At 47.2% G+C, this 24,888-nt stretch overlaps 8 protein-coding genes across 16 annotated transcripts; 3 read left to right on the plus strand and 5 right to left on the minus strand.

Moving 5' to 3' along the window:
• The first annotated feature begins 5,335 nt into the window (after positions 1–5,335).
• LOC9636622 (glutaredoxin-C1) lies at positions 5,336–6,801 on the plus strand. Its single transcript, XM_024662041.1, has one exon. The coding sequence runs from the start codon at positions 5,918–5,920 to the stop codon at positions 6,311–6,313; it is 396 nt and encodes a 131-aa protein (XP_024517809.1). The 5' UTR covers positions 5,336–5,917; the 3' UTR covers positions 6,314–6,801.
• A 185-nt stretch (positions 6,802–6,986) lies between these two features.
• On the minus strand, positions 6,987–10,646 carry LOC9662708 (vacuolar protein-sorting-associated protein 11 homolog). The gene is made up of 6 exons (XM_024662033.1): positions 10,403–10,646; positions 10,158–10,337; positions 9,779–10,105; positions 7,982–9,712; positions 7,571–7,914; positions 6,987–7,489 (listed from the first exon to the last, which is right to left on the minus strand). The coding sequence occupies exons 1-5, from the start codon at positions 10,619–10,621 to the stop codon at positions 7,576–7,578; spliced, it is 2,796 nt and encodes a 931-aa protein (XP_024517801.1). The 5' UTR covers positions 10,622–10,646; the 3' UTR covers positions 6,987–7,489; positions 7,571–7,575.
• A 27-nt stretch (positions 10,647–10,673) lies between these two features.
• LOC9636623 lies at positions 10,674–12,633 on the plus strand. The gene is made up of 7 exons (XM_002988177.2): positions 10,674–10,733; positions 10,780–11,508; positions 11,568–11,685; positions 11,737–12,026; positions 12,088–12,177; positions 12,226–12,324; positions 12,375–12,633. The coding sequence occupies exons 1-7, from the start codon at positions 10,723–10,725 to the stop codon at positions 12,571–12,573; spliced, it is 1,536 nt and encodes a 511-aa protein (XP_002988223.2). The 5' UTR covers positions 10,674–10,722; the 3' UTR covers positions 12,574–12,633.
• On the minus strand, positions 12,565–14,789 carry LOC9662709 (MADS-box transcription factor 23). 3 transcript variants are annotated; one of them, XM_024662035.1, is made up of 9 exons: positions 14,676–14,789; positions 13,966–14,628; positions 13,564–13,645; positions 13,435–13,484; positions 13,283–13,382; positions 13,145–13,207; positions 13,026–13,067; positions 12,805–12,965; positions 12,565–12,732 (listed from the first exon to the last, which is right to left on the minus strand). In XM_024662035.1, the coding sequence occupies exons 2-9, from the start codon at positions 14,196–14,198 to the stop codon at positions 12,669–12,671; spliced, it is 795 nt and encodes a 264-aa protein (XP_024517803.1). In that variant the 5' UTR covers positions 14,199–14,628; positions 14,676–14,789; the 3' UTR covers positions 12,565–12,668. The 3 variants fall into 3 exon arrangements, with proteins under 3 accessions (XP_024517803.1, XP_002988315.2, XP_024517802.1); XM_002988269.2 differs by having other exon boundaries at positions 13,145–13,186; positions 13,435–13,496; XM_024662034.1 differs by having other exon boundaries at positions 13,435–13,496.
• Positions 14,645–19,411, minus strand: LOC9636624. 3 transcript variants are annotated; one of them, XM_024662039.1, is made up of 11 exons: positions 17,248–17,618; positions 17,128–17,173; positions 16,825–16,978; positions 16,477–16,608; positions 16,090–16,428; positions 15,991–16,037; positions 15,470–15,853; positions 15,353–15,419; positions 15,190–15,261; positions 15,022–15,093; positions 14,645–14,959 (listed from the first exon to the last, which is right to left on the minus strand). In XM_024662039.1, the coding sequence occupies exons 7-11, from the start codon at positions 15,559–15,561 to the stop codon at positions 14,747–14,749; spliced, it is 516 nt and encodes a 171-aa protein (XP_024517807.1). In that variant the 5' UTR covers positions 15,562–15,853; positions 15,991–16,037; positions 16,090–16,428; positions 16,477–16,608; positions 16,825–16,978; positions 17,128–17,173; positions 17,248–17,618; the 3' UTR covers positions 14,645–14,746. The 3 variants fall into 3 exon arrangements, 2 of the variants coding, with proteins under 2 accessions (XP_024517807.1, XP_024517808.1); XR_002990616.1 differs by lacking the exons at positions 14,645–14,959; positions 15,022–15,093; positions 15,190–15,261; positions 15,353–15,419 and adding exons at positions 17,625–17,759; positions 17,886–18,508; positions 18,589–18,856; positions 18,913–19,216 and having other exon boundaries at positions 15,573–15,853; positions 17,248–17,558; XM_024662040.1 differs by lacking the exons at positions 16,825–16,978; positions 17,128–17,173; positions 17,248–17,618 and adding an exon at positions 19,398–19,411.
• A 16-nt stretch (positions 19,412–19,427) lies between these two features.
• On the minus strand, positions 19,428–20,941 carry LOC112341615. The gene is made up of 2 exons (XM_024662037.1): positions 19,931–20,941; positions 19,428–19,796 (listed from the first exon to the last, which is right to left on the minus strand). The coding sequence occupies exon 1, from the start codon at positions 20,921–20,923 to the stop codon at positions 20,261–20,263; it is 663 nt and encodes a 220-aa protein (XP_024517805.1). The 5' UTR covers positions 20,924–20,941; the 3' UTR covers positions 19,428–19,796; positions 19,931–20,260.
• An 86-nt stretch (positions 20,942–21,027) lies between these two features.
• LOC9636625 (pentatricopeptide repeat-containing protein At4g02750) lies at positions 21,028–22,842 on the plus strand. Its single transcript, XM_024662002.1, has one exon. The coding sequence runs from the start codon at positions 21,028–21,030 to the stop codon at positions 22,840–22,842; it is 1,815 nt and encodes a 604-aa protein (XP_024517770.1).
• Positions 22,843–23,031: 189 nt separating this feature from the next.
• LOC9662710 (neo-calmodulin) lies at positions 23,032–24,565 on the minus strand. Of its 5 annotated transcripts, XM_024662038.1 has the most exons (6): positions 24,529–24,565; positions 24,362–24,454; positions 24,148–24,290; positions 23,816–24,100; positions 23,504–23,755; positions 23,032–23,447 (listed from the first exon to the last, which is right to left on the minus strand). In XM_024662038.1, the coding sequence occupies exons 5-6, from the start codon at positions 23,574–23,576 to the stop codon at positions 23,071–23,073; spliced, it is 450 nt and encodes a 149-aa protein (XP_024517806.1). In that variant the 5' UTR covers positions 23,577–23,755; positions 23,816–24,100; positions 24,148–24,290; positions 24,362–24,454; positions 24,529–24,565; the 3' UTR covers positions 23,032–23,070. The 5 variants fall into 5 exon arrangements, 2 of the variants coding, with proteins under 2 accessions (XP_024517806.1, XP_002988317.2); XM_002988271.2 differs by having other exon boundaries at positions 24,362–24,535; XR_002990614.1 differs by having other exon boundaries at positions 23,061–23,447; positions 24,148–24,311; positions 24,362–24,558.
• Positions 24,566–24,888: the final 323 nt, after the last annotated feature.

Raw genomic sequence — 24,888 nt, forward strand, 5'->3', positions numbered from 1 at the left:
GTTGTGTAATTGAGAAGTTGCACAAATCTTTCTATTAACCGGAGATGCAATGTGATGTTATCTAGTTTATATGTAGTTGCATTTGATGCTAAGCTTGTAATACTCCCCCTCATGTAATGAAATGACGATGTAAACTATAAATTTTTCCTTTCCAATTTAGTAGTTTACCTTATTTATTTGACTATCACTGCTTTGGCATTAATTAAGTTCCCTTGAGTGGCCCTTCTAGCACCACTCGAGTCCATGCTCACTCCCATCTAAGGCCCTTAAGCCCCAGTCTCAACTTTAAGTTAATTTGGAAACACCACTAGAGAGTTCCTTTAAAACTACTTCTTAAACCTCACTATCCTTACTATACTCACTAAACTCACTCCGATGAAATTTTTATTATTTCGGTTATGGTTTTAGGGATCCTTTAGCCTACAATATCTTGGGGAGCTGATTCCTTACAGATGGTTAAAGTCAATTGTAATTTCCCTTCTATTTGAGTTAGTGGCATTTGATCTAATAGGGCCTTTTTCACAGTTGACTATTAACGATGAGTATGTTATTATTGTTTTTGACTACTTGATTTGTTGGGTGGAAGTTGGTGCTCTTGCTAGTGCATTTGCCATTGCTATTAGATACTTCCTCCTCAATCGAGTGGTGTTCTAACATTTCTATCTAAAGCAAATTTTTTTGGATAATGGTCTCGTATTTATAGCTAAGGTATTTCATGTTTTAATGTCTCAATTGGGGATACGCCATGCTTTCACAAGTGCTTATCATCCACAGTCAAATAGTTTGATGGAATAGCTCATTTAGATCTTTAAAAGGATGATCACGAAGTACATAAACTTTTATCTTTCAAATTGGGATGGTTATTTACTGTTTTTTCTATATACATATTTCACAAGTGTGCAGAGTTCTATTGGTGCTTCACCATATAAACTTTTATATAGTCATGATCCGATATTACTAACGGAGTTGAGTTTATCTTCCCGATTGCCATGAGTTAGGATCTTGGGATCTGTATTTAATGAACATTCTTCCACTTATCTGAGTAAAGTTTGCTGAACACCTAAACTGCATATAAGTGGAACAACAATAGCGCTATAACTCCCATCATTGTCCTCCTATAGAGTACAAAGTGAATAACTTGGTGTTAATCTGTTTTTCCAATCTTATGGTACATGGTTTGTCTAAAGGGCTTCTTCCTCAGTAGAAAGGATTGTATTAAGTGTTGCGGAAAATTGAATTAAAATTTTATGAGGTTCAACATGACGTTTAACAAGCCAATCCTTCAAAAATTATACATATACAACAACTAAAACACTTTATACAAAGGGATCAAGAACCATTGGCACCACCTACAAATCCACTGATGCCCCCTCCTAATGTTCTTCTAGATTCCGGCCCATTCACAAGAGAACCTTAACTATCTTCCATCATTCTAAAAGGAGGGGATGATGTGAGGTTCACACATGGAAATATAATACATTTTTTGTTTTCTTAAGCAAACTTGTAGGGGGACTAAGATGGTAATGAATATACCTAGAATATGCTTGGATATTCTACCATCTAATGGTTGTTATTCATTTAGATTAATCTTGTATTTATAATTTTATAAACATATTTAAAATTTATAAACTTTCTTAAACCCTTTCTAGTATATTCTTTTTGATTCTATCATCTAATGGTTGATATGAAATAAGATTAATGTTGTGTTTATAAATTACAAACATGTTTATAATTATAAACTTTACTTGACCAATTGGATTAATAAGTAATAATAAAATTACTATTAAGCAAACCAAGCATTGCTACACTCTAAAATTTTAAAATTCTATATTTTAAAATTCTTATTACTTGTTATTTTAACAATAGAAGATACTGGACACTTATTAATAATATTTTATAAGAATAGTTTAAAAATATAATTTTGAGAAATAATTAAATTTTAAATTTTAAAATAATTTATTCAAATTTTACTATTTTAGAAAAATACATGGACTAAACATTCTAATATACTTGAATATAGCCCATTAATTGAGTATTGAAGCATTAACAATTGATGGTAAGAAACAATTTTTTGTAATAGGTTCATAATTCTTAATATTATTAATAAATATAATTTCTAATTTATATATTTGACATTTTCTAAATGTATAGAAAAATATATATTTTATAAAGGTGAAATTTTTTGTTTTTAATAATATAGAATTTACATTGTCATAACTCTAAAAGAAATCATTAAATATTTAGTGGAAAATTCTTGTACAGTGTTGGTGCGTTTTGGTTCTTTCAAATATACATTCTTTATTGATAATCAATCATAATTATCGTAATCATAATTTTAGTAAGAAATACAACAGTAAAACCATAGCTCGCAGCCATCCAATAGCATGCCCTGGTCGTTGGAAAACTTTGCTCTTGGCCAATGGGAGACTGGCACATCTTAGGTGCTCATTGGCTGTGCGAATTAAACAAGAATTTGACACTTGTCCGGTGCTCGCAGAGCAGCGCCAATCGCTCGTCGACTCACTCCACTTGCTACAACCAAGAACATGTGCTTTTGATCTTCCCTGTTTTATTCTTCATGCATATAGAGGTTACCTCTCTTTTAGAACATACGTTCAAAAGCAGGCTTGAGAACCTGGTAGGTCACATACATACGTTGCTTCCATCCATCCGTTGCTCCTTTCCCTGCACAAAGGTCACCTTTGCAAACCAGTAGGTAAGTTACAAATATCATGGTCATAAGTTGTAACTTGGAAGTGTCCCAGTGTTGTGGTGTTTCCATGTGAATTCCGCACTGTTAGTGGGATGATCTGAAATCCAAGTTATTCCACTTCAGGCAGCTAGGGGACATAGTAGGTTAGATGTGAGCGGGTGAAGTTGTACAAGCTTGCTGGCAACTTTGAGAGGGTTTGCCAACTGCCCAGCATTGCCATCATTATTTCGTGACATCAGCAGTATCCAACGACTACATAGTTAAAAGTCCTATGCCCCAAGACTGTAAAACTAATATTACAATCGAAACTCAAGATATAAGACACACGTAAAACATGTGTAGGTACACACACACCTGCTACTGATGGTCGTTATGCAAGACTTTCAGCCCAAAAATTCTCCCTTGCTCTTGGTGAGTACGCTCCAGGGCCATGTCGGTGGTTACAATACAATGCATGCTCCCCAACCCCTCTCTCTCTCTCTCTCTCTCTCTCTCTCTCCACACATGGTGACAGACCTTTTCCTCTGCGTCTCTGCTGACGGCGCACATGAGATTGCCCTATCACCAAGTTGCATTCTCCATCTTTTATCCCCTGCGGGCAAAGAGAAGAAATTCTAAATGAAACAAAACCCCACAAAAAAAGGGACAAAAAAAAAAAAAAGTCAAACCGCCACGGGACCCGGATGACCACACCATGCATGTTCGCCCCCGCCACCCTAGCAGCGCCCGTATCTTTGCGTGCTCTATGCAAATATGGCATCGCCACCTGCAAGACACCAACACGTGAATGCATGTCGTCTTGCCAAAACAGTTTCCATATTTTCACCCCCAATTTCGGGGCACGATGACGTCCTTCCCTCTCTGTCTTTGCCAACAACAAGATCGTCTTCCCCGTACCACGCAGGATGACGCCGCGCGTCTTTAGCTTAAGTGCCGTGTGACAACGAAAAGCCAAGTTTGCTTCAATCGATATAAATGGGCAACACATTTGCTCCTACTTGTGCCTGTGGATCGACGAGTGCGTCTAGAAGACAGTGACAACAGCCGAGCTCGGGAATTTACGTCACGCACAGGCAGCAACCAGCCAGAGATAACTGCGGGCTTGTGGGCCGTGGCACACACTGCGTACACAACCAGCACGGCCGTACACCCATACATACAACTGCTGCTACGAACTGGGACCCCTCACTGATCAACAAACATGTGCTTCTCTGAGGAGCCTTGGCGTCATGCCGTACGCCACCTTATCCAGGCACTTTGCATTTTACGCCCACCGGTTTGTTACCCGACTCTTTTTACCTTTCACCTTTTTGATTTCACCGGCTATATGCACTGTGCGGGATCACGGGGAGCTCCTGCGCTGGGCACCGTAGAGTCAAGCGGTCAAACAGGGGAGCGTGATCACGTGCATTGAGAAGTCGTAGCTAGGGATGGTTGGTTTAGGTTTTAAGGGGTAAATTATTTAGGTCACGGGGGTTTTAGGGTATCTCGCAAATGGGCTGGTCGCTGGATCAATCGTTACAAATCCGCCGCGAAAGCCACATGGTCGCAGACAAGCCTCGTGCCCGGCATGGGAGGATGCATCCCCATGTGAGCTATCGACGTCCGGGTCTCCTCTGAGATTTTTGTTCCAAGTTCCAAGCTATTAAATAATCAATCGCTAAACTATGTGTAGATTCCGCAATGCAAGTTACAGAGAGGGACTTTGTCGCCGACAACGCAAGTGTGATTTTCGTGAGCATTCTTGTGCATGGGCATGGGGGTGGCGCTGCTGGCGTGAAAGCGCCACCACCGCCGCTTGGAAACCCATCCTTTTTTCCTCTTTTGTTTGAATGGCGTGCTTACTGTATTTTAAGTTTGATAGAAATATGAAGGCCAGGGAAGAAAGAAAATCTGGAGCTCCCTCCAAAGATTCGCATACCTAGGACCAGATCCAGTCAAATGCCTTTCCTTGTCCAAACCTCACAACACAGGGGGGCCGAGGACCTGGTCCTCTTATGACAAACCAGCAGGTGGTTTGTAAGAGGGAACAATAATCTGGGCCAACCGGGGCTCTCCACGTGGACCAACAGGAATTCGGCGATGCCCCCATGATGCCATCCATGGCGATGTCACCATGCCGCATGACGGACGAGAAATGCGTATTTAAGCGCGCCGCGGAATGTGCTGTGATGGCGTCAGCTGATTCACTTTAATCTACTTTATCTGGTGACGTCACGGGGGAGCTGGCCCAGGTGGCATGGGACGTGGCCATGTCACACTCGCCCCAGCAATGGAGCTTCTTTTCGAGCGCAAAGGTCAAATCAAATTTCGACAGCTATCCAACAAATGTTCCAAGTTGGCAAGGCTTTTTGTTAGGGCTAATCAATCATTTGTGGTGTATCTCTACAATACAAGGCCAATATACGTAAGCCTCAAACGTACACACATGAAACGGGCCGCCACGTCATGCGGTCCCACCGCCAGTGTGACGTGGCCGATTCGTGAGCTATGGCTGGCATCATGCCCATGACCATATGATGTAGGCATGATGGCGGCATGCCATGGGCCGAAATTACCTCTTCACTTTCCGCGTATAAAAGCTGGTAAAACCAGGGGGGTAAAAACCCTCACAAGCACAAAGCCTTGTTCATTCGTCGTTCCTTCATTCATTTTCTTGGCGTTGGTTTTGGAGGAGGATCGATCCAGTTCAGGGGGAGCAAACTTTGGTGGTGTTGTCTCGGGGCGATGGATCTCGATCAATCAATCATCGGGCGGCGACTGGGAAATTGGGCCGAATTTGTTAGTTATATCTCGGATTGTGGGCTTACACAGCTAGTAGATTTCTCCTCTCTTCTCTTTATCTCTCTCGTCTAGACTCTCGTCTCTCCATCTCCATCTAGAGACTCTGAGTCTTTGCTCGTCTCCAGTTCTCGTTTGACTGGCCAATCCTCTGGGATCAGATCCCTTTGCCTTACCGTGCCCGGCTTGATTGACTGACCACTCCAAAGTCACCCAGCGTGTGTCGATTCCTCTCTTGGCTCTGTAAGGCCTCTATTCGCTCTCTCTTTAGAACAGCGGATGAAGAATTCTCCTTGCATGGTCTGGAAAGAATTGGATCAGATGCTTTAAGTATCCCTTGCATCCTGTCAAGATTTTCTCTCCTGTCCTCTCAGTGTTCTGATCTTCTAGTTCTCCCTACAACATCTCAGAGGAGGTGTGGCGATGAACGAAGTGTCGAGCCAGAGCGCCATTGTGCTGCCGCTCATGGGCCATGCAGCGCCGGCCGAATCAACGTCTTCGTCGGCGGTGGAAGTAGTGGAGAAGCTGGCGGTGGAGAACGCGGTGGTGATCTTCAGCAGCAGTGGCTGCTGCATGAGTCATGTCGTCAAGAGGCTGCTGTGCGGATTGGGAGTGAATCCAGTGGTGTTCGAGCTGGACGAGGAGAAGAACGGGCCCGAGATCGAGAAGGCGCTGGCCAGATTCACAGGGATTTCCCAGGTGTCTCCCACTGTTTTCATCGGGGGTAAGCTCGTTGGTGGCTTGGATAAAGTCATGGCTTCTCATATCAGCGGCGAGCTTGTCCCCCAGCTCAAGGAAGCAGGGGCTCTGTGGCTATGAAAGAAAGTCCCAGAATCAAACGCCACCATAAAGCAGCATAACATCAAACCACAAGAGAAGAGTGGAAAAAGCTTCTCAGCAAAGAGTGTGCCTCCAAAAGACTTGATTTCTCTTACTTTGTTTGTTTTCCCTGCTTTTATTTTCTTCTTTTTTTTTGTTTTCCTTTCGGGATCTCCTGACTTGTTAAATAGAGGCTGGGGGTAGTATTTCCCTTCTCATGTCCTCTCCCCTGTATCTCTTTTGCACTCCCAAGTGGGAATGGAATTTCATATGGTGGGATTTTCTCTGGCTGCTCTGGTTGGTGTAGCAGCAGGAGGGAGGATGGAATAGAATATTGGTTCCATTGGGGTGATATAATGGCTAGAATGTTTTGCTGTTTTGCAAAATATGGCTCCTTGGTGAATGCTGACATAGCTGTTGTATCTCTTTGCTTGTCAAGCGTAAGTGGAGTGGTGTCAAAACAAGAATGAAGGGATTGGAATTTCTCAGAGGCGCATAGCAATTATTATCAGGTTCTATACCCTTAGCATCTTTTTTTTTTTTTCTTTGTTTTTGGTAAAAGGAAGAACCCCATTTGTCAAGAAATGCAAAAAAAGGAAATGTGGTGTAAGAAAGTAGCAATTGCAAAGTGGGGACGTTTTACGGAGGATTGCAGGAAAACTGACGCAACAAGAAATGGACGTGCTGCTTTGTTTCGAGTGACCAAAATAAAAGCTTTGCGAAAAACCTTGTAAGGAAAAGAATAAAGATCCAAAATGAATCGTCATCTTGACGACTTGCTGCTGAGTTGAGTGATCTTTTCGTGCCCGTCACCCCCGCGTCACAAAGACTTCGAAGGCAAACGTACAATAATTTTCCCAATTTCTCTTTTCACCCAGCAACACTCTGACCTTGCAGTTAAAATTGTCAAACCAACCTTCTCCTTTTTTACCTCGATGTGAGTTCATCTTTTTTTTTTAATTTCCATGATGCGTGCGTCATGATCCTCGCGCGATGCTCCTTTCGCAGGAGTCAAGATTTTTACACATCCGCTGGTGGGGGCACACTCGCCAAGCCATGTTGCGCCGTGTGCTTGCGTTGCTGACTTCCACAGGGCGTGGAAATGAGAGGCCTTTTTAGAAACTTCGAGCACTGACCGATACACACTCGAGTGACATCAACAGCGAAGCTTTCTTTCTGCACCAACAGGATAAGAGGAAATCAGCCACAGCTCTAGAGAAAAGAGAAGAAAAAAAAAACACACTAAAAGTTGCCCACCTTAGCTAAGGACGATGAGTGCTGAGCATGCCACGACCAAAGTAGTCGGCAATGACGGAGAATCCATCGTCCGAGTTCCGGACGAGCTGGAAGAACCTGTCGTGGTCCGTGGCGTTCTGTGCCAGATTCCGCTTCATCTCTAGCAGCGTGTGGTTCGAAGGAGCGCAGACCGGGCACTCCTTTTCGTTGTCACCCAGGCACCTTTGGTGGAAGGAGTGCATGCAAAAGAAGTGGACGGCCGGCAAGTCGAGGATCGAGGTGCAGGCCGTGCATTTGCTCAGCTGGAACACTCGGGGCTTTGTTCTCAGCTCCTCGATCTCGGCCCTCATCAGCCTATTATCCTCCTGCACCACAAACCATCGCCAACTTTAGAACACGAGTGGGAATAAAAAGCAGCGGGTAGGAACGCACGTCGTATTTCTGGATTGTTTTCCGATCGTCCTCGATCTGCCTCGACTCTTGCTTGAGTTGTGTAGCGATGTAGTTCTTCACCACCGAGAGAGTGAGTGTCGGGTTCTTGGATAAAGTCTGGAGCACCACCAGTGGGGGCAGGAGCGAGTATTGTTCGATGTATCCCAGCACCTCCTTGACTTCCTTGGAGCAATCTTCCCCTCTCTCCCCGAAGTACGCAAGGACATCGGCCCAGAGCGAAGGATCGCCACCTCTGCTCGTGTCCGCAAGCCGCTCACAGCAGGAGATGAGGCCGCGGTAGTCACTGTCTTTCATGTAGCACGACATCACCTCCTTGAAGAGTCTCTTTTTCTCGTAAAGGAAGAGAAGCCCGTCACGAAACTTATGCCTCTCACACAGCATCACCGCCAGTGCTGCATCGTATTGCGGCTCCTCTTCGTGAGCACCCCATCCTTTCTTTAGTAGATCCAGTGACTTCTGCAAGCGCAAGGATCTCTCTTCGGCAGTCTCCCGGGTGTTAGACACCGCGTCTTTGAAAGATCTCGTCTTCTTAACCTGAGCTTTTCGCGACGAACTAGAGCTCTCTTCCTCGGGAGAAGTAGAAGCCAAACTATCGGACAGGTAGAGTTCCAGGAGCGTGTTGTGAATGTCTTTCACTATCGGGGAGCTGCTTACCTTCACAAGGTATTGCTCCAGGAGAACTATCAGCCACCTCGGTTGGTCAACATAAATGTGCACGAACTCCATCGGTGACGGTGGCGGAGCACTGCTGCTGCTTGTGTGAGTAGCATTGCCATCACTACTGCATAGTGTCAAGAGAGTAGCCGTGGTTTCGTCAGGCTTGTGCTCGACCAGTATTTTCCCATACTGTTTTAGCGTAACCTCGGCCTCGGATGGTGAAAGTCCTGATATATACTCCAGTGCTTCAACATAATTTCCCAGGTCTCCAAGAAGAATTTTGAGATACGATTCGTGCAACCCCGCGGTTTTTGCAACGTACAGTGCTTGCTCGTAGTAGCCAGCAGCTCTGCATACTCTCACCGCCGTTTCAACATCAAACCGAAGCTGTCCTCCCGTCTGCTCGTCCCCCCTGATGAACTTGTCCAACTTAGTTGCGTCCTTGAGCTTCGTGTAACAGTTGAGTAGCAAGGTTGTGTGGTCTGCCGATGCCAGTGCCTTCTCGTGAAGTCTTTCCAAATAGAGCGTCAAGTTCTGAATGAGCTGAGCGTCCAAAAACTTCTGAATGACGTAAGAAGGCTCGAGTTGTCCAATAGTTTTGATATACTGCGCCATAGCTTCGTCGTAATCCTGCTTGCTGTACAGATGATCCCCATACTTTCGCATAACTTGAGCAGTGGCTGCAGCGTCTGCTTGCTGTCTCTGGACAAGGCTTATAGCAACCGGGTAGAGATTCTTTCGGTAGAGAAGCTCCAGCTTGCTGTTCATGTCTTTTTCTGTTAAGCACGTAACCTTGTGGTCCTTTGTGATAATTGCGATGATGCCCCATTCGCAAAATACTTGCGCAACATCCTCCACTTCTGAGCTATAAGCGATCAACTTGCTCTTAAGGTCGTAGATGTTGAACACGCTCTTACGGGCGTCTGCAATAACAGCAAGTAAATATCCGCGGAACCAGCCAACGTACTTCTTTTCGCCTTCAAAAGCCCAACAGGGACCTCTACCGTCCACCTCATAAAAATAAATAGCTTCCTGCCTTCCAATAACAAGCTCCTATAAAGTTATAAACCATCAACAATTGTCAGCCCAAGAAAAAAGAGAAGAACGTGTAGAACTTACCTGTCGATCACTCATAGCCACGCAGAGACCATCGCAACCATGCCCGTCCAAGACTTGCTTTTGAGGAGGGTGTTGAAGCATGTTGTAAAGATTCACAGTCGCCGCCGTTACTACGAAAAGCTGTAGTGCTTGACCATCTAGTCGAAGTCCCAAACCGGTAATCGGCGAAGCACTACTCGTGGCCGTTGCTGGATCAACTAAAAGCTTGAGTCGTGAGATTCGCTCTCGAGCAATATCACCACGGATGCAATACACGATGCCCGATTCCAAGCCAAAACATAAGAGCAAGATGGGAGGTGCTTCCTCGTAGACCAGAAAACAAGTGATCTGGAAAAGGAAAACATTAGAAACCTTTCTCTGGATGTGGAGAACAACTTACTTTTGCCTCGGGAAATTTATTTGAGAAGATTCTCAAAGCTCGGTCACAGACTGGATCTATTCTGCTAGAACTCGGGCCCTCGCTTTGATGTTTACTCAAATCCCAGAGCTTGAGGGACATGGAAGATACCTGTGCTGAAGCAGCCTCATCCTCTCCCACAGTCACCAACATGTTTCTTTGCTAAGAAAACGAGAATCGAGGATCCATGAGAAAACAGCACCAGGGGCTACGAAACCGAGACTTGCCTTGAGCTGATGGACGTGGAGCACAGACGTGGAATGCGCCTGGAAGCTGTAGCTGAGCTTGAAACCTCGATCCAGGACGTGGACCATGGCATCGTCGCCACCGAGCACGATCTGGCCCCTGCCGCTGCTGCTGCACACGATGTTCTCCCCCAGCTCCGCCGCGGCGCCAGATCCGAGCGCCTTCTCCTCGAAGAAGGGGAATTTCCTCCATTGGTACATCTCCTCCCAAGAACCCTAAAATCGAAATCCGTGAAGAAAATGGAGGGTTGAGGGTTTATGGCGCTGAGGAGGAGCTCCATTCTTCGCTGCCGCCATGGAGAATGCGCGCGAGGTAATCCTTTCTTTCGCTCCAGTAGTCGATATTACGGCGCATTCAGGGCCTACGGCTGCGAATCGATCGAAGAAAGGAAGAGTGTCACCGACGATAGGGCGGATTTGTGCCGGAAGCTGGCCGAGTCTCGGGACAGGGAAATCGGCGCTCTTAAGGTGGCGCTCGAGGCACGGAAATGTGAGTCGCAGGCGATCGCGATGTTCAACCAGAGGATGAAAATCGACGTGTGTGGCATGGAGGATGATGTCTCTGGCGGCCATACCCGGGAGCTCAAGGCGTTGCGAAACGCCTTGGTAGCACAGGAACAGGAGAATCTCAAGATCATGGAGACGAACAGGAAGCTCCAGAAGGAGATCGAGCGGCTAAAGAGTGGGAAGTTTGTGGCTGAGAGCTGCGAAAGCGAAGAACTGTCGAAGGACCTTGGCGGTGTGAGACCATTCGAGCAATGTTTCATAAAACTCGGCAAACATGAAGGGAGAGTGGTCGAACAGAAGAAGGTGGAGGAGGAAAAGAATGGTGAAGAGGAGCCTTTATTTCACAGCGAGGGTGTCTCTAGAGGCGAGGAAAAGCCTGCCGCCATCGCGAAGCGCTCCATCGTCCCTCGGAACGTAGATCTCGTGCACCCATGGCCGGAATGGGTTTCCTTTATACAGCACCTCAAGAAGACATCGCACTTGAAATCAACGATGGACAAAGTTGACAATGCCATGAGCATGGAGGAGAAAATCAAAGCAGCGGCAATGAGCTTCTGTTCCACGCACGAGAATGTTTTGCAGTAAGTTTTTTTCTTTTTTCTTTTTTTCCGTTTCTCGTTGTAGACTGATAGCTTGGCAGACGTTTGTCACAGGATGACTTGATGGTTTTTGGTGCTTTCGGATGCCCAAACACGGACAGGAGAATTGTTAACTCGGGAAAGAGATTGAGAAAGTATCTAAACCTGACCGAATCGGATGTAAGCTTTTATTACGTTTTCATGTAGCGACACATGTCACCTTCACTTCAGGTTTGCAAGTTTTGTAGCCACAGCAACATTTGCTCCAGAGCGAGCTGCGAAAGTACTCCGTCTGCGGTTCCTGCGGAGAGCAGCGACATTCTATGGCTTCTTCTTCAGTTTGGATTTGATGCGGTCAGTGATCACTCTGAGAAAAGGCCACTGCCAGAGGATGTCGAGAAAACTACCAGGAGCATTCTGCAGCAGCTCGTGTTCCTCGCTGAGAATCCCCATGCTGTCGTCGAGCGTCAACAAGAAATGGAAAAGACGGCTGTCCAACCGGGAAACTGGAGATGTACAAGGTAAGTTATTTGCCATTGGTAGGAAAAATAACAAAAAATTCATGTTTACTTTTGTTCCTAGGTGCAAATTGCTTAACTTTAGTGGCAATAAGTTCTGTCGCGGATGCAGTACTCCATGTGGGCTCCGGACAGGAGAATGGAAATGCTTCAAGTAAGCCTTTCGTGATTAAAATTTTCAGGCTTAATTATTTGGTCACAGGTGCAATCAAAAGAACTTGGCAAGAAGTCTAGTATGTGACGACTGTAGCGCACCACGACCGCCAAAAGAGCTTCGTTGGGGAGACTGGGAATGTCCAAAGTAAGCTTTTAAGTTTGTCCCGGCTCAAAATATCTTGCCATCTTTTGTAGCTGCCAAGGGGTCAACTTCGCGAGGAACAAGGAATGTTTTCGCTGCAATGGGAAGCAGCCTCCTTTCAAAGACCGACAGGTGATTGGAGTGAACAGAAGCACCGTTTTGGAGACTACAGTGGCCCCAAGCTTCACACTGGGAGTGACGCCGTGGCTCATGACCAAAGAAGAGAAAGAGGCAAGCCTCAAGAAACGCTAATTCTCTGTTTCTGTATTGTTATTTTTTCAGTCAAAATCAGCAAAGCTTATAGTATTAGTATATGCTGCAGGGGTGGGTCCTTTGCTTCAAGTGCTCTACTCTCCTTTGTTGTGTCCATTGGAGCTGGGACTGGCATCTCCATTCGTATCAACGTATAACCTAGAAATCCGCCAAGCCAACTTCAAAGATCAGGAAGGAAGAAAAGAAGAAAGCCATCCCATCTCAGCTCACCGGAGTTGCAAAGAGGTGTCGGACTCGTCCCTCAAGTTGTCCTGAGCTTGAGCTCCCGGTGTGATCGTCGTGGGTTCCCTTGTTTCCGAAGGGCTTCGAGCTTCGGTTAGCACTGTAAACGAACGTAGCGTGTGACTTCCTATCCCTTCCGCTGCCTCGACCTGTGGGATTATCAACCACAATCTTGTTCAAGAGCTTCAATAGCAAAGATCAAAGCGTGCCTGCTCGCGAAGTTGAGTGTTCTCGTCCTGCAGCTCACGCTCCTGAACAGTGTTTAGATATTTCCAGCGTGGAAAGTTAACTAGATGATGCAAATAATGACAGGAAAGTTTGGACGCACCTTGCGCCGGAGCTCCTCGAGCTCTTCCATGAGAAGCGACTCCTGCAAGTTCATCAGTGTCAACTAGATCAAAACCAATTTCAGATACACACACTTCAGTTCAAAACATATCGAAACTTTTTGAAGTGGGATCCTCACCTTTCTCGCTCGGATCTCATTGTATCCGTTCTCAGCCATTCGCTCCAGCTCCTGGAGCTCCTTCACTGTCAGAGAAGTGAGCTCCTCGCCCATCATATGCCTGGAGACCACAACGACGCTCTATGATCATCAACCTCCACAAAAGAAATGACCTTTTTGTGTTCTCCAGTTGCTCGATTTTCTGCTTGAGCCTTGCCACTTCCTGATTCCAGTACTGTCAGAAAAGCACCCAAGACAATTCATGGTAGATACACCTATCTAGTTGTAAGCTAAGGACTTACGTCGTTATCGAGATCAACATCCAGCGGGCTGCTGGGATTTCTCTCAGGGCACTTGCTGTACCTCTCCAGGATGTCCTTCATGCTGTTAGACAAGGAGCAAACATCAGACTCACAGTTTCTATATGTCAATCGCAAAATCCTGGGCCAAAGTGGAAGCTTCGCCATTAAATGCATCTTCTGGGCGCTAGATCCCACATGCAAAGAATGGCGACTTCCCATGCAAAGAATGACGGAACTAAAAAAAAGTAAGAAACACCACTCTTCGCTTTCTCTTCTTCTTCTCGTTCTCTCCTCTCTCTCTCTCTCTCTCTCTCTCTCTCCCTTCACCCTCTCTCTCAAAATGCGAGAAAAAGTCTTGAGAACACACCACCTCCTGTTCATATTCTCTCTCTTATCTCCTACCTGGAGCTCGCGTACTCGAACAATTTGCCGGTGCTGGAGAAGATGATAACCGAGAGCTCGGCATCGCACAGAATCGCCAGCTCGCGCGCTTTTTTCAGGAGCCCCCCACGGCGCTTGGAAAAGGTAACCTGCCTTGTCGTCGCATTCTCGATCCTCTTGATCTCAATCTTGCCGCGACCCATTGCTCCCCTCCTGCACAATCCCCCTGGCCTGCTACAGCTCCCTGAAATCATCTAACTCGCACATCCCCCCAACACCGCCTCTCTCCCTCTCCCTATCGAGAAGAAGAAGAAGAAGAAGAAGAACGCTGGCTTGCTTAATTGAGCTCGCCAAGAGGAAGAAGAAGGAAAAAAGGTAGAAGGAGGAGGAGTGGATGGAAAAAGGAAGGAGCAGTGAGCCTTATTTTTAACTGGTGAACCAAACCGGATGGTTGCTATTTGTGGAACGAGGGTTTGCGCTGTGCTCCACTACCCTCTACTGTTTAGCCTTTCCTCTTATAGAATTCTCGCCCGTTACTACCTTCCCATACGCGCCAGGCACTTCCTGGACAGGCGGTTTATATGATCCACACACTACCCGCCGCCTGCATCTGGGGAAGGCCAAAAAGCTTATCCGGAGCTCGAATACTCATCCATTCGCGCATTCGAAATCAGGAGCGCATAGCTGTCGACCACGTGTCTAAAAGGAGAGGAAATATCTTTCCGCTTTACCTTTATTTTTTAGCCTGTGGAACGATCCAATGCTTTGTGCCTGATTGAAGTAGCACTAGCACACAAGGAATTCAAGTAATACTTTCCTGAAAAATCGAGATGGAAGTTGCGTGTATTGCCTCGCTTTCGATTGTGGAAAAGATAAAGTGGCAGTAGTACCATTGCGCTTTTGATTTTGGAGGGGTCAATTCCTTGCGATGAATGTAATCTCTGGGACTGATAGAAATGTTTTGCGGGGGAGCTGTAAATGCTGAGAGTGTAGCGTCCGAATCACAGATGATTTGCTGCAGATACACCGAATCATAATAAAAAAAAGGATTGCAAGCTTTCTCCTGAGGTTTTTTACCGAGTACGCTGGTTTTGCTTCGACGCACTGCCGAAAAAGACCCCCACTGATTGAGATTCGGATGCGTTTTTCCTGCAAAGTCCCCAGCAACGGCCAATAAAAAAAAGCAGATTCGTAAACAGAATCCTGGCAATGAAAACAATGCACGAAAATATCACAATCACTCACCCGGTAAATAAAAAAGAAAAGCTGAAAAGCTTTCGCTTTGATGCCTAAAGCACGGCCTTCGCCTTTGGAATTCTGTGTGCAGTGCAAATTCCGAATTGTCCAGGCCGCGATTAGTACGCGGCGTGTGAGAAACAAAAAAATGACGGCAATTCTACATCAATACCTTCAGCTGAAACCTTGTCCTTGCCCTCTCGGCAAAACAGCGCCACTTGCAAGAGTGATCGGACTTCCTGGTGCACAATTATGTCATTTCTCCTAAAGAGCAACGAAGATGACTTGCCTTTCGGAAAGAAGAGAAGATATTATATGATTCCCTGACACTTGAGGACGCTTTTCATCTTCTATAGCTTTCTCTCGATGCTCCTGAGTCATGGCTGAATTGATGATAAGCAGTGTGGCGAGATCGATGTATGCCTGTCCATTTTACGCAGCGGTCTAGTGCGAACTTGACGAACTGCGTCTCGATTTCAGATGCACGGGCTGAGCAGCAACTCGAAATTATCCAGAACGACTCTCGTTACACAAGGACTTGCTTGGTTCATCAACGTGGGACTGCAAAATTAAGCCTGAATGAAAAATGTGACAAAAGGCTCTTACTTCCCATGGAAGAAGATTGCTTGCGAGTTGAAAGCCTCGTTCCAAGAACTGTAATCACTGCATAAAGCTTCGGAGAAGAAAACCGGAAATGTAGAGAAATGAATGTCACAAGGACTTCCAGTAATTACAGAAAAAAAAAATGCAGTACAACAAACGATCTCTTGCAATTGAGCATTTCAGTGGACAAGTAATAAAGAAAAATACCTTGGATTGCCTCATCGAATCCAACAGTAAGCTTTGCGTTCTCATTCCTGCATACAGAAAAAGAAAATCAACCGCCTTCAAAGTGATCCCAGTACTTACCGGTTTAAAGCGCCAGGAACTTTAATGGCTTCTCGTTTACCGACGCTTGTTCTCTGGAAAGAGCTTGAAGAAAATGTTTTCCAGTTACAAAAGGATCTGCACAATCTGTGCGTGCGAGACTGAGCTACAGTTACTAATCTCACAGCTGGAAAATACAAATTGTAAAGTTTTAAAGAGATTTACTCAGCTTTGAGGGTAGCACTTAATGCTGCTGCGTGTTGCGTCGTTTGAACTTCATAGAAGGTGAAGGTTAGTCTTTTTAGCTCTAGAAATAACTGCAACTTGGCCTTTCCTCACTGTTTGTTTGTAGAGATTCACGTATAGTTTCCAAAGTAAGCTCTATATACAAGCTTAGTACAGTGCCTTTGTGGAAGAACAATGATTTACCAGATTAAGTGGCAATATCACCAGAACAATAGTAGAATGAGAAACGGCATAAACTTGTGTGCTTACAAGCCGAAATTAATAAGCTGCTTGAAATCCGGATTTTTTCAAGTAAGAATGATGCTCCAGTAAAACCTGTTCCTTCCCCAAAGTTTAATCAGTCATTACTTAATCAGGCACTCAGGCTTGACGACATGCACGAAACAAAAGGTTCCAGCCAAGAAAAGTCAAACAGTTTGATGCTTTTGCAAATTGCGGTAACTAGTATATATGACACTTTGAAAACTGCTAGAAGAATTGCTACAATTACCTGGAAGATAAAGGACGATCGGCAGAGTATAGCAGACTTACATAATGGCGACGGCGATTTCAATAGGGACACAATGTCTTTCGCAGCGGAGATACTTACCGACGAGAACACTAATACATATTTCCCGATCATTGCCTCAATAATGAGTAGAAGATTGAAAGAATTGACGGTTTGGGATTTGTTGGTCTTGAACGTCTATGAAAACGTGGAGGAATGTTAAGCGCAAAGACATGTCACCAAAGACATGTCACCCACACACAAGAGTTCCAGTAATTACAGAAAGAAAAACATGCAGTACAAGAAACGACTCTCTAGTTGTGATAGAGAACAAATAGAAAACGAACCTTCAAAACCCGGAGTGCCTCGTCGAAAGCTTTGCGTTGTGTATGCCTGCATACAGAAAAACAAAACAAACAAACAAGAAAAGCCAGCTTCAGAGTGATCCCAGTAGAATAAAAGCTTACCAGTTTAAAGTGCCAGAAACTTTAATGGCTTCTCACAAGAGTTTTAGCAACGCTTGTCCTCTAGAAAAGAGCCTGAAGCAAATGTTTTCCACTTTCAAAAGGATCTGTACAATCTGCGAGAGGCTAAGCTACAGTTTACAAGATTTGAAAGCTTTGAAGGAAAGTTACTCAGCTTTGGTGCTCGTTGGAAGTTCATAGGTAGGTCTAGAAAAGAGAGCAACTTAGACTTTCCTCGACCAAGCTCTATGTACAAGCTTAGAAACTGGCCTTGGTTGCGAAGCTCCCGTGCACTTTCTTGCGGATCTGCGCCACTGCAAAGGATGACGTTATGATGAACAAAGCATCTCAAACCAAACATTTCATGTATGCGAAATAACCTCCACCATGAGAAGCATGTTTGCGGGCAAACAGCAAATACGAAAAAACCCCAGCGGGAATCGTCCACTCGGCAGCTAGAATCCACGCCGAGACTCGCAACAAACTTTGGATGGAGACCCAGATGCCCAGACGTACTGCAAGATCACGTTTTTATCATCGAAACAGAGACCAGAAAAAAATAAATTCTAAGATGGACATTTCACCGCCTCAAGAATCAAGCGAAAAGAAGACTTTTATAAATGCGTAAAATGGATGGAAACCTTTGCACGCCTCTTGTATCTAGCCGACATGTAACACGAGTAGAATGGCGCCAGGAAGGCATGAAACATGTCGTTCCAGAATCAAAATGGTTCTGTAGAACCAGACACTGATGGATCCCAACCACATGAAATCCCTCCCATCTAAGAGCCCTAAAAAGGCCAACCCAGATCCAGAACTAAGGCAGCTGGCTCTAAGATATTTTGACTCGAGATCCGCCACGTCATCCAGGCATTATGAAAATAGTAGACCCAAAGAATATGCTCTGGTTTGAAAAAGCCTTAGGTAATGCATCGTGCGCACGACGGGTGGTCGGCCAGGAGCGCAATCTGGAGCGTTCCGCTCTCGGACAAGCTGGACCATCTCGCCGTTGGTCACCGTGCCGTGGTAGTACCGCAGACGCACAACGTTAACCGTGAGACAACCCACCAGGATCACATCCCTGGGCAATCTCCCCGGGCCATCGATCGCCGGTTCCTCGTCCAGATGTATGGCCGCTGCGGCTGCTTCCACGGCGCCCAGGCGGCCTTTGGGATCGCAATGTCTTCTCGTGGACGCTTACGAAAAGGAGATGAAAACGATGCACGGAAACGAACTGGTGAGAGCGTCACTGTAATCGATCGAGCTGCATACCAAAGAGATACAATCACACGCAGACAAAGAAAAAGAGAGAAAGAACAAAAGGAAAGAATTCTCCTGGCTTACCCATTGTGAATGCTTCTTGCTCCATCCCGGAATCGTCGCTTCTCACATTGCATCGGTCCTCAAAATCCATGACACAGGAGATGCCCGAGCAACCTCCCGGTAAGAGAAAGGACTTCGAAGTCTCCGATCTGTTGGAGAACTGTGCAGTGCAAATTCCGGAGCGTCCAGTGATCACTCCTACAAGTGTCGCTGTTTTGCCAAGGGATCAAGGACGAGGTAGAATTGCCGTCATTTTCTGTTTCTCGCATGCCGCGTACTAATCCCGCAGCTGCACAAGAAACCAAATTTTATGTCATTCCAGAGTTCGTAACGAAGATGGCTTACCTTCGGAAAGAAAATTACGATTTCGTGATGAGCAGCAACACTTGAGACGCTTTTCTCCCGTGGGGGAAAACCAGGCTAAGAAAGTCGAATTTACTTATGAATGCGGGAACTCCGAAGCGCCAGTTTCAGAATAAAAAACTTAGAATCGAGGAAAACCTCAAAATTTGTTACAGTTACCTGAGAAAGGATGAAGGACTCATCGGCTGAGTATAGGAGCCTTGACATACTGCTGAAGGCCATTGACATTATGCCTTTCCTCACTCTCCAAACGTGTTTGGCTGGCAAAGCAAAAAAGAGTAGAATCAAAAGAACTTTGGGATAGTGTCTACCATTAACATGAAAATGTAGAGAAATGTTAAGCACAAAGACACCAACACAGAACTTCCAGTAAAAAGCATGCAGTACAACAAAACATCTCTCCTGCAATTGCAAAGTTGTGAGGATTCTAAGTATAATCGGTGGGACAGATAGTAAAGAAAAAGAACCTTCAAAACCCGGATTGCCTCGTCGAAGCAAGCAGCAAGCTTTGCATTGTGTATGCCTGCATACAGAAACTTCAATCTCAAAGTTTTAGCGACGCTTGTTCTCTAGACGTTTCTGCGAGAGGATAAGCTACAGTAAATGGTTTAATCTCACTCATCTCCCAGTTGGAGGAAACAAAATGTTTTGTGGGAACTTACTCAAGCTTTGAGTGTAGTGTTGCTCAAGCTCTCTCTTTCGTGAGTTCTCTCATCGCTGCGATCAATTGTGTCGTTCTAGGTTGCTCTGTTTTTTAACCTTAGCCTCTCCGACACTGTTTGTTTGTGGAGCTTCACGGTGTATTTTAAATGTAACAAGCTGGCGTTGTTTGCGAAGTTCCCGTGCTTTCTTGCGGGCCTGTGCCACTGTAATGGATGGCGTTATATGAACGATGTGTGTAATCACAATCAAATTCCAAACGAAACATTTCACAAAAGCCATGATTTTTCGAACAAGATTTGCCAGGCAAACAACAAACACATCAAGAAAAATACGATACCTCTCCCGTATCTCCAAGTCCGCAGCTCATGTCACTTTGGCCAAAACTCGGATTGAGACCTCGGGACGGAGGCATACTGCAAGCTTGGACGGTCATTGCTTTCCCCAGGAGCTTTGGACGGCCATTATTGCATTGTGTCACCAGCTAGCATCGTGATGCCAATTCCGAGATCACGTCAGCAGAGAGGAGAAAAATCATGTACATTCTGCCCAAGATCGAAAGCCAAGAAACCAGGAAAGAACATTTAACATTTTCTAACGCTGCGCCCCTTCTATAGCTCGCCGACGCGTAGCGCCAGGAAGGCATGAGACATGTCGATCCAAGATACACTCACCTCGTGTTTGATCCTAACCGCACGAAGCTCCCGAATCTAAGAGCGAGATCCGGGGTAGAGATTTGATGAAGTGACTCAGTGGAGGACCAAAAGAATATGCTCTGGTTTGAACGCGAGAGAAGAAGCCCTAATGCATGCTTCGCACCTCCAAATGGGGGCGGCTCGCGCGCGCGGTGCTCCAGTCGCACAGCCTCGACCTCCGCGAGCAGGAGAACGCGTTCGCGAAGGTGGTGCGCGAATGCGGGCAGGAGCGGGATCTGGAGCGCGGGCGGAGGATCCATGCACAGATCCAGGACGCCGGCATCGCCTCCAACACATTCCTGGGCAATCTCCTCGTCCAGATGTATGGCCGCTGCGGCTGCTTCCACGGCGCGCGGGCGGCCTTCGATGCCATCCAGCGCCGGAATGTCTTCTCGTGGACGCTCATCGTCGCCGTGTTCGTCCAGCTCGGGCACCTTGACAAAGCCAAGGAGATGTTTGATCGGGCGCCAGAGCAAGACCTTGTGTCGTGGACTGCGATGGTTACCGCATATGCCCAAGCCGGGCATCTTGAGGAGTCTAAGTTTATGTTTGAACTCATGCCGCAGCACAACGTCATTGCGTGGAACGCGATCCTGGCAGCCTACGCTCACAACGAGCACCCGGACGAGGCGAAACATGTCTTCGACTCGATGACGGAGCGCGATGTTCTGTCGTGGACTCGATCATTTCTGTGTTTGCCCAAAAAGGGCATCTGTTGCAAGCGCGAGATGCGTTTGATCTTATGCCCAGCAGAGACATCGTCTCGTGGAACGCAATCGTGAACGGCAGTGCCGTGAACGGGTATCTCGTCGAGTCGAGGCTGCTCTTTAACTCCATGCCCGAGCGGCAGATGATCTCCTGGAACACTCTTCTCTCAGCGTATGCCCGAAACGGGCATTTGCAGGAATCCGAGTGGATCTTCCGCTTCATGCCGTTTCACGATCTCGTCTCGTGGGACGTGATGATCACCGCCTACAACCAGGCGGGTCTTTTCTACGAAGCCAAGCGAATCTTTGACAGCATGGGCGGGAGATGCTCGGTATCCTGGAATGCAATGGCGCAGGCATATTCCCAGGCAGGGCATCTCGAGGAGGCGCGCGACGTGTTTGACTGCACGCCCCAGCGTGACTGCGTGTCGTGGAACATCCTCATCGTGGCATATTCCGAGCACGGGTATCTGGAGGAATCTTACGCGCTCTTCAATCTCATGCCGGCGTGGAACGGAATCTCGTGGAACATCATGGCCACCACATATGCCCTGCGAGGGCACATCCAGGAATCTAAGCGAATCTTCAACTCCATCCCTTCCAGAAGCCTCGTACTGTGGAATTCCATGGTGGCGGCGCACACCCAGAGAGACCATCTCCTAGAAGCGAAAGCGCTGTTTGAAAAGATGTCCGGCTGGGACGTGGTGTCCTGGACGACCATGATCCAGGGATATTCCGAGTCCGGGAATCTTGAGGAAGCCAAGGGCTTGTTCGATCGAATGCCTGGAGTCTGTGCCGGATCCTCGTCCGCTAGGGACTACCCGTGCTGGAACGCGATTCTCTCGGCATTCGTCCACAAGTCACGGATGGACGACGCAAAGTCCATCTTTGACAAGATGCCCATGCACGACGTCGTCGCCGCCACCTCCATGGTGGTGCTCTACTCGTCACCCCGCGGCCATCTCCGCGAGGCCAAGCTCGCCTTCAACTCCATCCCCGCCCGCGACTCCACCGCCTGGACGATCCTCATCTCGGCCTTCGCGACCAACGCCGACCTCGCCGGCGCGGAGCGCGTCTTCGATCTCGTCCCGCTCCGGAGCTCCTTCAGCTGGAACTACATGATCCAGGCCTTCGCCACCGATCCGCGCAGCCTGGATCGAGCCAAGCAGGTCTTCGACGCGATGCCGCAGCGCAACGACGTCCCCTGGAACGCCATGATCGGGATGTACTCGAGCAGCGGCGCGGTGGGCGATGCGCGCGCCATCTTCGATCGAATGCCCGCGCACGAGGTCCTGGCGTGGAGCGCCATCCTCACGGCCTACGCGCAGTCGGGCGACCTCGAGTCCGCTACCCGGATCTTCGACTCCACGCCGCTCCACGACGCCGTCTCGTGGAGCGCGATCATCTCGGCGCACTGCCACAAGGGCCGGATCCACGACGCCGTCTTTCTCTTCCGCTGCCTCAACCTCGAGGGGATCCAGCCCGACGAGGTGAGCTTCACGAGCATCCTCCACGCTTGCAGCCACGCGGGGATGCTGCGCGAGGCGTGGAGTGGATTCACGAGCATGGTGGCCGACTTTGGACTGGCCGCTTTGCACGACCACTACTCGTGCATTGTAGACGTGCTGGGACGGACGGGAAGGCTTGCGGAGGCCGAGGAGCTCGTCCAGACCATGCCGTTTCTGCCGAACTCTGTCGAGTGGACGAGCTTGCTGGGCGCTTGCAAGGTGCATGGCGATCTGGGCCGGGCTGCTCGGTGCGCGAGCTTCGCAAACGGGCTCGGCGCCACGCATTCCTCGTCGTACATGCTGCTGTCCAGCGCGTATACGACGACGAGTCCCCAAGGTTAGTCTAACATGATTTATTCTAACACGTGCTTAATAAAAACTTCAGGAATACTTACTTCCGTCATATTGATCATTAATTGGTGACTGTTGCATGGACACCGGTTCCCGTAGTTGCTGTGATCCTTAACTTCACAAATCTAGGAATCTTTCTCTTTGCCTAAGAGACATTATACTTACCTTTTTCTTCTAAACTAAATTCTAAGGAAATTATTTAATAAGTGTTTAGGCTAACTAATTACACATGGTCATTATCTTGACAAATTCTACATAGTTGACGTTCCCATCACCATCTATGTCCGCTTCTCGCATCATCTCCTCCAGCTCCTCTTGTCCCAGCTTCTCTCCCATGCTCGCCATCACTTGGCGGAGCTCCACGGCGCTAATGTAGCCATTCTGATCGCGATCGAACACGCGAAATGCCTCCTTGAGCTCCTCCTCGCACTCGGCACCTCTTATCTTGCGAGCCATGAGGGCGACGAACTCGGGGAACTCCACTGTGCCGCTCTTATCCTTGTCAACCTCGTCTATCATATCTTGCAGCTCCACTTCCGTTGGATGCAGGCCAAGGGATTTCATCACGGCCCCGAGCTCGCGAGTGGTGATGCGCTCTGTCAAATGCAAAACGTTTTTAGAAATCACTGGCTTGAGACCTGGGAAGTCATACCATCGCCGTCTTTGTCGAACAGGCTGAATGCTTCCTTCAGCTCAGAGACCTGCTCCTCAGCCAGCTCCGCCATGGGGGAATGAAGAGGGAAAAAAAGAGAGAAAGGAATACTACCTTCTGGAAAATCTTACCTTTACTCCACACAAAAGAGTAACATTTTGTCATGTGGATCTCATTTCTTGTAATATTGGTGAACGGATAGTTTTTCTAATCTTTAACGTCCAGGTCCGACACATATGGTTCTCGTCCCCTCTGCAAAAGCAGCACTTAAATATCACTTAAACTTGCAAGGAATAGAAAATCAATGTCAACCTGTCCGTCTGGGCGTTCAACAACACCTCCACGAGTATACGTCGGCAGCCTGTCCATGTCTTTCGGATCAAAAGTTTTTAATGGATCACGGGGAACTCCGGCTCCTTCGTTCGGCGGAGCTTTGGACTCGTCGGGGGGATTGTTTATCACCACGTAGCCGCCAACAAGGCCTGCCACCAGTAAGAATGTGAATCCCAACAGAACTGGATAGCGAACTCGGAGTGGATCAAGTCCAAGTTGTCCGAAAATCCCTTTTCCCGTCACAACTTCCATTACCAGAGCCGCCTGCAGACGCTTGTAAGTTTGGAGGAAGAGCTGCGAATCCAGCTTACCACAACGCCAACCATAGCGAATCGCCCAACTAGCCGCTCCTGAAAGTTGCCAAATCCAAAGAAGGAACCAGGACCACCAAGCCCGTACTGGCTGGTTCCTTGCTCACCCCCACCACCACCACCACCGCTGCTCTCAGCGCGAACTACAAAATTTTCAAGCGTGTCTAGCACTGTTTTCTCTTTCTGCCTGGAAAATCAAAAACTCGTCAAGTACCTGTGAGCCGCAGCGGCACTCCGGGTTTGGGACTTTGCCTCCATTTTTTGTTCTCGCCCAGCCAAGCATTCCTGGAGAGCGTTGTTGGTATTCCTGGAATGTTAGCAACGCAAACAGACGAAGCCAATGTCAAGCGTTGCGCCATTTCCACATCAATCGGAGCTTACACTGCTCTTTTTGCAGCGAACACGTGGAGAGCTACAGACCATACTTGTGAATCTTAAAGAAGGATGGATTTATCCGAGTCAAACACGTTTGCTCGCACGAAATTCGCTTAACTGTGTTTGTCATCCTTAGCGTAGAATTATTAAAAACTACGCTACCTCTTGCATGTTGCAATTGCGTCCCGTCCAGTCCAAGCAAATCCTTACAAAAATGGCGACTAACACATAGGAATAGTCATGGTAGGATTGGAAATGCAACTAAGTTACCTGAGTTCTGGTAGCATATAAGCTTTTGGAGCCAATCAGGCCCCAAGGAAAAAGCTCGAATCTCATCTTTAAAGTGGCACAGCTTCTGGAAAATCC

The sequence above is a fragment of the Selaginella moellendorffii genome, unplaced genomic scaffold (assembly GCF_000143415.4).
Source record: "Selaginella moellendorffii unplaced genomic scaffold, v1.0 SELMOscaffold_87, whole genome shotgun sequence".
Classification (NCBI taxonomy): domain Eukaryota; kingdom Viridiplantae; phylum Streptophyta; class Lycopodiopsida; order Selaginellales; family Selaginellaceae; genus Selaginella; species Selaginella moellendorffii.

Coding starts and splice junctions, on each gene's coding strand:
- LOC9636622 (XM_024662041.1), top strand. CDS start 5,918: ATGAACGAAGTGTCGAGCCAGAGCGCCATTGTGCTGCCGCTCATGGGC.
- LOC9662708 (XM_024662033.1), bottom strand. CDS start 10,621: ATGTACCAATGGAGGAAATTCCCCTTCTTCGAGGAGAAGGCGCTCGGA. Junction 10,106..10,157: donor ATAAATTTCCCGAGGCAAAA/GTAAGTTGTTCT, acceptor TTCCTTTTCCAG/ATCACTTGTTTTCTGGTCTA. Junction 9,713..9,778: donor TGGCTATGAGTGATCGACAG/GTAAGTTCTACA, acceptor ATAACTTTATAG/GAGCTTGTTATTGGAAGGCA.
- LOC9636623 (XM_002988177.2), top strand. Junction 11,509..11,567: donor ACGCACGAGAATGTTTTGCA/GTAAGTTTTTTT, acceptor ATAGCTTGGCAG/ACGTTTGTCACAGGATGACT. Junction 12,178..12,225: donor GGAGAATGGAAATGCTTCAA/GTAAGCCTTTCG, acceptor ATTTGGTCACAG/GTGCAATCAAAAGAACTTGG.
- LOC9662709 (XM_024662034.1), bottom strand. CDS start 14,198: ATGATTTCAGGGAGCTGTAGCAGGCCAGGGGGATTGTGCAGGAGGGGA. Junction 12,966..13,025: donor ACACTCAACTTCGCGAGCAG/GCACGCTTTGAT, acceptor ATAATCCCACAG/GTCGAGGCAGCGGAAGGGAT. Junction 12,733..12,804: donor GACACCTCTTTGCAACTCCG/GTGAGCTGAGAT, acceptor GCGGATTTCTAG/GTTATACGTTGATACGAATG.
- LOC9636624 (XM_024662040.1), bottom strand. CDS start 15,561: ATGACTCAGGAGCATCGAGAGAAAGCTATAGAAGATGAAAAGCGTCCT. Junction 15,420..15,469: donor TCTTCTCTTCTTTCCGAAAG/GCAAGTCATCTT, acceptor ATTGTGCACCAG/GAAGTCCGATCACTCTTGCA. Junction 14,960..15,021: donor AAGCAAAACCAGCGTACTCG/GTAAAAAACCTC, acceptor GTGTATCTGCAG/CAAATCATCTGTGATTCGGA.
- LOC112341615 (XM_024662037.1), bottom strand. CDS start 20,923: ATGTTTCGCCTCGTCCGGGTGCTCGTTGTGAGCGTAGGCTGCCAGGAT.
- LOC9636625 (XM_024662002.1), top strand. CDS start 21,028: ATGCCCAGCAGAGACATCGTCTCGTGGAACGCAATCGTGAACGGCAGT.
- LOC9662710 (XM_024662038.1), bottom strand. CDS start 23,576: ATGGCGGAGCTGGCTGAGGAGCAGGTCTCTGAGCTGAAGGAAGCATTC. Junction 23,448..23,503: donor GTTCGACAAAGACGGCGATG/GTATGACTTCCC, acceptor TGCATTTGACAG/AGCGCATCACCACTCGCGAG.